Raw genomic sequence first — 11,086 nt, forward strand, 5'->3', positions numbered from 1 at the left:
AATCTGAGCAAAACATGCTGTTCCATCAGGAGCATCACCACCCAACTGGATTGACCAGTCACAACCTTCATCCACCTGAACTGCAAGTGCTCGGTTGGTTTGGTTGTTGACAGGCACCAATGTACGATCATTGTTTCTGTTCTGCTGGTTGCCTTGGTTCCTGAAGGGGTTTTGATTCCCGTGCTGGGCTGGCTTTGTACATTCCCGTTTAAAGTGGCCCCGTTCACCACAGTTGAAGCACTTAACAGCTTGCTTATCGAACCCATACTTGGTGTCTCGCTTACTTTCCAAGCTGGTTCTGCCAGTACTTTCCATCCAATCCTTTGCTCTTCTCACAGCACTCGCAAAGGCCCACTTGATGTCCATCAAGTCCATCTCTTCCTTATCAATCTGCCTGTAATCTTCTTGTGTCAGATTAATGTTTCCAATCTGACCTTCTATCAACCCACAGTACGCGCTCACTACAGTGTTAAGCAGCTCCATGTGTTCCTTAGCTACTTCTACACTGATTTTAGAAAAACTTGAAGTGTCAAGCTGTACTGTATTTGGCTTTGATTGTTGACCTGCAGCAGATGATGTTCCTCCATAACATGCATATTGTGGTTGTTGAGCAGGAGGAGGAGGAGGTGGTTGTATTGGATTTCCATACAGATCTGTGGTTGGAGGCGGCTTTACAGGAACTTGCACTGGATTGCCATACATATCCGTGCTTGTGACAAACGCCGTTTGAAGTGGAGCATGTGAACCGGCTTTTGCAGATGACGTAGTGGAGGTGCCATAATACATCTCTGGATTCTGTGGCACTGCAACTCTCTTTGCCTTCAACGTTTCTTCCTGATCCTTGTTCTCCAGAAGCTGCACGAAATCGTTGATATTTGTAGTTCTCAACGTTCCGTTGTACTTCAAGATTTCCAGGAAGTTATTCCATTGAGGAGGCAATGCATCGGCAAACTTCTTTACCACCTCTGTTGGAGTCGTTGTGACTTCAAAGTTCGTCAGCTCAGTAAGTAGATGATAGAAACGGCTTGTCATATCTCCCAAGGACTCCTTATCCATACATGTGAAGCCATCGAATTCTTTCTTCAGTAGATCTCGTCGTAGTTGACGTGTGGCCTCATTACCTACTCCTCTCGTCTTCAATGCATCCCACAGCTTCTTCGTAGTCTTGAAACTGACGAACTGATGATAAATATCCTTGCTCAGTGCTTGAGTGAGAATAGCGTATGCTTTCTTTTCTAAGTCATACGTCTTCTTTTGATCATCAGGAAGATCGGCAAATGTAGCTGTCGAAGAAGCAGCAACCTCGATAGTTTGATCGAATTCCGTAATGAACCGCAACCACAACTCTGTATTTTGACCAAGAATGTATGTATGAAAACGATCAACCCATCCTGGATATTCATGAAGATGCATCAACTTTGGAGGCCTGTTCAAACTTCCGGTTTCACTTTCGCTTAGTAGAAGACTTTGAATACTCGGAGTTTGATTTGAAACAAACGCCCATTGACCAGCTGGAGTGGCATTTGCTTGTGAGGATGTAGAAACTGGAGATTCGGCCCATGATGGAGATTGACTGGTATTCATGTATTTTCCACTGTCTGGAGCCGGACTTCCCCACCAACTCGGATTCATGATAGATGAGCAAAATAAATGCTAAGTAAGAATGATTCGAAAGATACACAGCCGAAGGATCCTGGTCGAAGGATCTGAAATCACAGAAAGTTGTTAACAATAAACAGATCACAATCGAAAGATATAATCTTGTTCGAAGGATCAACAGTACTCGAAGGATTACTGTTGACTCTCGAACAATGATCTCGAAAGACTCAAGAACACGAAGGATTCCCTTTTGAAAGATCCTTATCTTTCGTGTTAAATCCTTATCTTTCGATCAACAGATCTCGAAAGATTCACCAATACGAAGGATCCTAATCTTTCGGACACTAGTCTTTCGAAAAGATTCCTCTGTCGAAGGATATGTTTCAGACTTCGAAGGATGGGTCGAAGGATATAAATCTTTCGAGCCCTCCTTGATCGAAAGATATCGAAGGATGATCTTTCGATGTCGAAAGATATCTTTCGAGAGGCTCTGACACAACTGACTTTGATGTGAAAGGTTGGTGAAAGGTTGGTGAAAAGGTGACAGGTTGGTAAGGTCAACTTTCGGCAAAGAGTATGGCAGGCTGACAACTTTCTTACCAACCAAGATTTTGAAATAAAATATGCCAAAAATGGAAAACTTAACCCAGAAACCGGTGACCGGAACCTTAACCGGAATATTGCCGGAATTCACCAAATCACTCAAAAACAAGTTTTCAAGTTACCCAACCCCACTTTAAACACTCCCGGTTAGTTTAGACACGTTTTTACTCAAATAAAATGCAAGAAACTAAGTAAAAACAGGTGCAAAAACCAAGTGTTTCAACACACCAAAACTTGTAAAAACCCGGTTTTAAACAAGGTAAAGAGCGAGGCTCTGATACCACTTGTAGGTCCCTATCCGGTGGATGACGAACCTCAAACCTTGTTATACAAACCTACTAGCAAGTGCGGAATCCAAGCTAGCAAGCAAACCGAGTTAGTAGCAAGTAGAGAAACAAACACACACAAGTTCACCGATTAACACAACTTGTATTAATGCAATGAGGGTTCGGTTACAAGCTCAATGTTTACAGAAATGTTCTATAAACTCTCAAAGTGTGTGTGTGAGTTTGGACAGAATTCTCGCAACCTATCTCTCGGTATCTTTCTGTCTGTGTGTCTGTCTCCCGAAACTCAACACATGCATGGGTATATATACCCAGCTCATGAAGTCTGGATCGAAGGATCTGATAGATGGTCCGAAGGATCATCTATCGATCACAACATGTTCGAAAGATGAGCATTGACCTCGAAGGATCATCCTTCGAGGTCTAATCAGTCGAACCATATCTTTCGTGCACCTCGAAGGATTAACACCATCCTTCGAGGAACTATCCTTCGATCAGAACATCTTTCAACATACAATCTGTTGTCCAAGTCAAACCGGAGGATGGTTGACTTGGTCAACTTACAACACAAATCAGGACATCGTTACATACAGACCGAATACAGACAAAGTACAGACACAAGTGCACCAACAATGTTTAGTAGTACCCCAATAGTATACTAGTCTACCATTCTACACCTAACCAACATCTTATATATATATCAACAATACTACATATACAACCACAAAAATAAATTACATTTAAATTTTTTTTTGTTGTGACCATGATTTTGAAAAAAGAAATGTTACGGTTACATATTTTTTCTCATTTCAGCACCAAAAAAATCAATTGATACACGGCATTAGATACACTCGTGATATATACAATGTAGTTTATGTCGGAAATGACATTCATATCAATATGGAATACAAGTATAACTCATCCAAATAAATACCTCATTTCGCTCTCGAACATAAGTACAACTCATCCAAACTTCACTAGGAAAGATAATTTAAAATATGCCCGGGTGATTCGGGTTTTGAGTATTCTAGTCGGGCTTAGGGCTATAATTGAGCCTAGCTAGCCGAGCCAAACCAAGTTGGTCTCTGGTTCTAGCTCGAACTTAAACGAGCCATCTCGGCTTGGCTCATTTATTTTATTGAGCTAAAAGGTCGAGCTCGAACTCGGCTCCTAAAATGTTCGAGTCAACTCAAGCCTAATTGAGTTGTCTCATCATTTTTTTCATTATCGTATTTTTTTTAAAATTTTATACAAGATTCGATAACATAAAAAAAGAGTAAAATGCACCGATGGTCCCTGTGGTTTGGTGAAATTTCACCTTTAGCCCCCAACTTTTCAAAATTACACTCTTAGTCTTTATGGTTTGACAAGTTGTTACTCGGATAGTCCCCAAAGCGGATGAAGGTTAGTTTTCTTAGTTAAGTGGGTGTGAAATGACAAATCTACCCTTAGTAATAAAAAAAGACAATTAAATCAATAAAAGAAATAAAAAAGGTGGGACCCACCTTCCACTTCTTCATCCTAAAACCACCACTGCCCACCACCTATTGAAACCGCCACTTGCCACCTCCTCTTAAAACCACCACTTGCCACCACTACAGAAAACCACCACCCTCCATCACCACCCTTTCTCCGTCAACACAACCCTAAAATCAACTACCACCTCCTAAAAAAACCCAAATATGTAGTAGAGCCATGGATATCATCAAATCACCCACAAAGATTTAATCTTTTCACAGCAAAAACAAAACCTACATGCTCAATTTGAATACCTAAATCACGTAAACGAATGTGGATACTCAGCTAATGTGTAAACAAAATCAGGCTAAATTGAACCTGGATCGGAGCAAAATCGGGCCCAAATGAAACTGAAACATGCAAAATCAGGCCAAATCAGACCAGTCGGTGACCTTCACCTGGTTCGGATTCAACTTTCAGGTTGTTGTAGTTGCAGGTTTCAGATTCGACTTGCTTTTCCGACGAGCTCAAGTGGAGACGACGACCTCACATGGGTGGTGGTGCTGGTGGTGTGGTCGTTGCCAGAGATGATACCGACGGTAGAGACGGCGGTGGGAAGATGAAGATGAAGATGAAGAAGGTGTGTGGTGGGGGTGTTGTGTATTTAAATTAAAAAGTGGGTACAACGTAAATTATAAATATTAATCATATTTCCTTTTTGTGTTTTAAGTAATATATTTAAATAATAAGGGTAGTTTTGTCATTTTACATGGACTTAACCAAAATAAACTAACCTTCATCCGCTTTAGAGACTATCTGAGTAACAATTTGTCAAACCACAGAGACTAAGAGTGTAATTCCGAAAAGTTGGGAACTAAATGTGACATTTCACCAAACCACAGGAACTATCCGTGCATTTTACTCTAAAAAAATACAAAATTAACATATTTTTTTCGATATTTTTATATGTTATATACTTAACTAAATTAAACTGTTAAAACTTTAACCCTCTCCCATAATTTTTTTTTATATTGATATATTTATAATTTAATATTAATTTAACATGCATAAAATAAACTAATTCGAGCTGGTCTACGAGCTCACGACCCAGGGTTCGTCTTCATTACAAATCGAGTCAACTCGGTTGGTTTACAACCTAGCTCATTTTGAATCGAGTCTTTTTTCAAGTGGATTATGAGCAGCGACTTTTTTTAACACCCCTAGTCGGCTTTGGTTTTCGGTGCCTAAGGGGGTGTTTGGCTAAGCTTTTCCACGCCTTTTTATAACTTATTGACTTTTACAAAAAGCTAATAAAGAGAAAAAGTGTTTGGCAAACCCAGAAGGAAATTTTAAAATGACTTTTTGTATAGGAAGAAAAAATTAGTTTTTAGAAGTCAGGGTATTGTGACTTTTTGAGCTGCTTATAACTTTTCAAAAACAAAATTACCAAATTACCACACATAATGCCCTACACTTTTTAAAAGAATGTCCCTTTTAGTTATTTTACATGAATAAGCTAAGGGTGAAGGAAGTGGTTACTTATTTGGAATAGGTAAACTCCTCATTCACCCGTGCTACATCAATTCACCTAAATTGTTTACCTAATGCTCAAAAACGTTGGCGGTGGTTTACCTAATGGGGTTTAGGTAAACTATTTAAAAAAAATGTGTGATTGGTTGACAAGGAATCGATCCTACCACTCACACATCTCTCTCCCCCTTCCCTCCCTCTCACCGAATCGGTGACCACTCACCGAAAATGCCCCCTTCCCTCCCTCTCATCGAATCGGTAAAAAGGTTGATGGTGGAGTTGGGTTCGGTACCGAGTGGGTTATCGCCCCCACTCTGTTCACCCCTAAGTCAAACAATTTTAAAAAAAAAAAATAACTTGACTTATTGGCTTTTCCCATCTCATAAACTAATCCAAACACTTTTTTAAAACCTTATTATCAAAAAGTAATAAGTCAAAAATTCCTTTTTAACTTAAATAACCTTAGCCAAAAGTCTTTTAAGGGTAGAACACTAGAAGTGTAGAAATAATTTGAGTCGTAGAACTGTATTTGACTCGAGAAGGAAACGACGTCGTTGGTCTTTTCCAACTCAACAACAAAAAACCCACCATTTCAAAACCCCGGATTCCGTGGACAATGGAGTCAAACGGCGGCGCCGGTGTAGTTCCGGCACCAGCAGCAATCGTAGCTTTATTTGCGCCGACCGTGGTTTCGCTTCTTGTCTGCTGCGCCTTTATTCTTCCTGTAAGTTTGTTTATACAATTCACTGTTTGTTTATTCTCTATGTTTACAATTTTGATTGTTGGGTAGTTGAAATTAGTTACTAGGGTTTTGATTGTTTGTGATTTGGGGTTTTGGGTATTCTGTATTTTGTGACTTTTTAGTTCATTTAGTGATTGAAAATGGTGTAAGATCCTGCAAAAAGTTTGTCTCTTGATTCTGTAACGTAGGTTAGAAACCTGGGTGTTACGCAAGGAAGTGTTAAATAGTTAGTGCTGAAGATTTGGGAATTATGAAACCATATGAGATGTGATTGAAATTGTGTATAAATAAATACGTAAATTTAACTAAAATCAGTAACTAATTAAGGTTTTGTTATTTATAATTTGGGATTTTAGGTAACCTGCAAAAAAAAAAAAAAAAAAAAAACTATGTTCTTGATTCTATAATTTTCCTTTTGAGGAGCTGACACGTCACCATATTTCTTGATGCATGCAGATAAAGAGGTGGAACATGTCATACTTGCTTAGTGCCTATGGCATCCATCTACACCATCCTTTGAGTATTCAATTTTTTACAGCTCACATGAACCATTTGTTGGAGTACTACATGCAACAAAATTCGTGCTTGCTGAAAGCTTCCATGGTTGTAGGTACGTGTTCGCTTATGCGTTTACTATATTGAGGTTTGACCATGAAAACATAATGTGTTGACTTCTGGCTCACCAAACATTTCTACAATGTTTGTCAGGTTTTCAGCTTGGATACACTGTGATATTTGGGTCATATGCATCATTTTCCTTTGTCCGCACTGGTTCGTGATCATTCTCTTATTTTTCTTTATCTTATATTCACATGTTTTTCCACTACGCAAAGCTTGTTTATTATGTCTCATGTGAAACTTGAATTTATTCCCGTTAAAGCGAACATGAATTATATAACCCCAACTTTTATCAATTGGCCGATAACACTCTCAACTTTTGATTTGTACACCAGCACTCCCAAGTTTCAACTTATTGGCCGATAACATTCCCTAATTAACAGAACCCTAACACAGTTAGCTGATGTCAGCTACCACATCATCAAAAAATGCCATGTCAGCTGCCACATCAGCTGCCACGTCATTAAAAAATGCCATGTTAGCTGCCACATCAGCTGCCACGTCCATGGTTTTAAAAAACGTTTGAGGCGTGTGCCTCAAGGCGCGCCTCGAGGCGAAACGGCCAAAAAAACGAGTCTGAGGCGCACCTCATGGTGTTTTTAATGTTGGGCTTAAAAAATGGCCCAAATGGTGACCTGATTGGCTGGAGCGTCGCTTCACAGCTTCAACGCTTCACCGCTTAAAGCTCGCTTCAGGTCGCTTCATGTAATGCATCGCTTCAGAGCCAAAAAAGCGTTTTTCCGATCGCTTCATCGCCTCAAGCGCGCTTCAAGCGCGCTTTTTTAAACCAAGTATGCGCCTCAGGTGCCCCTCAGGGGATTTTGATAGTTGTTTTTGATGTTTTTGACATTTTTGTGTGAATTTCAAGCATTTCATGTCTTTTTTAAGTGTGTTTTTGATGATTTTGATGAATCTGATGATGAAATTAGTAAGTATTATTATTTTTATAATATATATAATTTTTATATTTATTTATTAGTACCGCCTCGGCTTTACGCCTCGTTTCGCCTCGAGGCTTACGCCTCGTGAGGCGAAGGGAAAACGCCTCGAAACTCGTTTCCGTTCTTTTAAACCTTGGCCACGTCAACAAAAATGGCCACATCGGATGCTACATCAGCAAGAACTAACGGGTTAGGGTTCAGTTAGTTAGGGAGTGTTATCGGCCAATAAGTTGAAAGTTGGGAGTGCTGGTGTACGAATCAAAAGTTGAGAGTGTTATCGGCCAATTGATAAAAGTTGGAGTTATTTAAAACCAATATCCCTAAAAATAATTAGGTTTGAACATGGGCCTTTTTTGACCCATAACCAAATTTTTGCTCATGGGCTACAAATGGTTTGTTTTATTCGGTTAACTTTTTGGCTATACATTAGTTAAAATATTTGAACATCTGTTAATCAAATGGGTCGGTTATTTTGGTTTCAGCTCACGTGTAATTTTCTTATTAATTGCAGGACACATAGCAGCACCACTTGGTGTTGACTTGAACCATTGTCTAACAGCTGCTGAGTTTAAATGTCATGATGAATTTAATTACTTTAGCGCTACTGGTAACTGTTAGTTCTGGTTACGACATAAGGCTATGCACAATGGATCAGCGGGAATAGTTTTGATTTTTGAAGTGTACTGGTGGGTGCTTAGTAGGGCAAGTCGTAAGTTCGTTGCTGCAATCAAAGAAGATGATATGCATTTGATAATGGGAAATCCGATATTGATCAGCTGCAAGTGTAAATTTGGAACTTAAACTGAAAGTTTGCATTGGTACAAGAAAAGGGAAACCGGAAGGTGGATATTGGTCACTGAAAATTTAGGGTCAACAATCAGAAAGTCAAAGGTATAAAAAGTCAATGCTTGACATATAGTCAAAATTGTCAAAAAATCAGTCAGTTATGCTCAGATGGCTAAAGATTGGATGCTGGTCAACGGTGGTCAAAATTCAGAAAGTCAAAGTTGATTTTAGTAAAAGATGGGGACAACTGTACAAACTGTTCAGGAGTTAAAAAAGGATAATGTCAATGTCAAGACAATTGACCGTACCAAATGCGCGAGGCTGCAGGTAACTAACAAATGATCAGTTGCTTCATTTCATAAAGCACACATGGCCGATGGCAATGCATCCCTTGTCGGGATCCAATTGAGGCGTTTCCTAACATGTTTGTGTCATGTTGGTAATTACACTTGATCAATAATTATCTTGACTAGGTCCTGTCAGGTTAAGTGATTGTTAGATAATTCAATTTCCCGCTAATAAACTGTTAGATAACAATTTGTATAGGGACTGTTGTCTCAATAGTTGAAAGTGTATGAGGGGTACTTGTATAAATATGTCTAGTTATAGTTGTCATATGTATATGTGATGAAAACAGGCTAGCAGGAGCGACTCTTATAGCTCCAGTAGTTAACTATTGGTGGCCCGGCTTGCCATCAAACTTATCTCAACAAGCATTTTCAAAGCAGTTTCTTCGAGATCAATGGAGTCTACAGGTCGCTCACCATTCTCCATCATTGACGTACTGGTGGAACACGCAAAAATGGTTTCCAAGTTTAACCGTTATTGGTCACAGCCCTGATATTCTATCCTCGCCAAGATAGAGAACTCAAGCCGATATTTACAGCTGGCAGAGCAGGTGTTGAGGTACTAAAAATGCATTTTTTGATGTACCATTGTGTTTATCGTTTTGGCAAAATGGTCGGGTTTGGTAGCGGGTCAAAACGTGTAACCAGGGGTGTTTGAAATTCGAAATGCATCTCAATCCGATTCGATTATCAAGAATTCGGATTCAATTCGAATTTGAGTCCAGTAAATCAAATAGGAATTGAATACGAATGTTAAATTCGATTCCAAATTCAAGTTCGAATTTTACATAGTTATTTATTATATTTATATACAACACACATATAACTTAAATTTGGGCTATAGTATAAACTAATCTATAAATTTAATACTTTTAATGAATTTGAATCAAAAAGAATTTATTCTAATTTATCGGAATTCGAATTTTTAACTGAAGACGAATTGATTTCGAATTGAAGTTTTAATCCGAATACGAATTCGAATCAAATTGACCAGCTTTTAATCGAATTTGAATTCCAGAAAAAAAAATTATTCAAACAATTTGATTCGAATCATTCGAAAATTCATTATTTAATTCGAAGAATACCCTATGTGTAACCAAGCGGGCGCCAAACCAGATTTTCTTCAAAAAATTAATTTTCATATAAAAAATTTGGTATCAGATATAATAATTATATATTTTGATTAATTAACTCAAATAAATATGATTTTTGAGGTCTTAAGCTTTAAAAATACATCATTGGCCACTTTTGACCCGTTTGACATACAATTGATCCACTTGTACGTTATTGGGTTGAGTTTGGCATGTCTACTATCTTTTTTTGTAACGGATCAAAATGGGTACTTGTGTGATCACACGCCAAATATGAATGCATTAACTATATTACTTCAGTAAGAAAAATGTTTACGTGCTGTACGTTATTACTTCTGTTATTTTTTTGTTTGACCCGTTTGACCTACTGTTTGAAAAATGTGAATCTATTGTTTCTCTTTTCGTGTTTATGAAGGAACAAGTAAGACAACAAGGAGAATATGAATCTCTCCACCGTGACTTAAATATTGGATTCGGTACATGGGAATTTGATCCAACAGAAATTGAGAACCCGTTTCCAGAAAACGAAGGGTCTGTTCATATATGGCAGGGTGATGATATTCTTGTGCCCATGACACTGCAACGGTATATAGCCCAACAACTTCCATGGATAAAGTATCACGAGCTCACGGGTAGGGTCACATGTTCCCTTACGCGGAAGAGAACAGTGATGCAATCCTAAAAGCACTTCTTCTTGGCCAAAGTTAGTTTATAATATTGTTTTTGGATTTGATTTCTAGCTTCCTATTGTCTTAAGCAAACCATTGTTAAGATAATACAATAGAACTGTTATATTTAGCATTATCCTTTAGGGTTTGAAATTAATAGTTAAAACATATGGTAATGCATTCATGTTATTTTATCGTGTTACTTGTATTTAATTATTTCTTAACCATGGTTAGTGATTTATGAAACGTGTCGTCTCATTCCTGTTATTGAATCAACTTATATTTAAGCGTATTAAATGTGCCGTGTAATTCGTGCTATTGAACTCGTCATATTTAATTGTGTTCAATGTTAAGAAATTGACATGTTAAACTATATATGTCTCACTCATGTTCAATACCCGTGTTAACATGGCACG

At 38.3% G+C, this 11,086-nt stretch overlaps 1 protein-coding gene across 1 annotated transcript; it reads left to right on the forward strand.

The window, feature by feature from the left end:
* The first annotated feature begins 5,969 nt into the window (after positions 1-5,969).
* On the forward strand, positions 5,970-10,859 carry LOC110886612 (CAAX prenyl protease 2). The gene is made up of 5 exons (XM_022134429.2): positions 5,970-6,201; positions 6,676-6,829; positions 6,928-6,990; positions 8,290-9,470; positions 10,418-10,859. Exons 1-4 carry the CDS (start codon positions 6,094-6,096, stop codon positions 8,394-8,396), a joined length of 432 nt encoding a protein of 143 aa, XP_021990121.1. The 5' UTR covers positions 5,970-6,093; the 3' UTR covers positions 8,397-9,470; positions 10,418-10,859.
* The last annotated feature ends 227 nt before the right edge of the window (positions 10,860-11,086 follow it).

This window comes from Helianthus annuus, chromosome 1, assembly GCF_002127325.2.
Source record: "Helianthus annuus cultivar XRQ/B chromosome 1, HanXRQr2.0-SUNRISE, whole genome shotgun sequence".
In the NCBI taxonomy this organism is placed as follows: Eukaryota; Viridiplantae; Streptophyta; class Magnoliopsida; order Asterales; family Asteraceae; genus Helianthus; species Helianthus annuus.

Excerpts from the sequence above, each read along its gene's own strand:
- LOC110886612 (XM_022134429.2), top strand. The coding sequence starts at position 6,094 with ATGGAGTCAAACGGCGGCGCCGGTGTAGTTCCGGCACCAGCAGCAATC. Across the intron at positions 6,202-6,675 it reads GCTGCGCCTTTATTCTTCCT|ATAAAGAGGTGGAACATGTC; the intron begins GTAAGTTTGTTT and ends TGATGCATGCAG. Across the intron at positions 6,991-8,289 it reads ATTTTCCTTTGTCCGCACTG|GACACATAGCAGCACCACTT; the intron begins GTTCGTGATCAT and ends TATTAATTGCAG.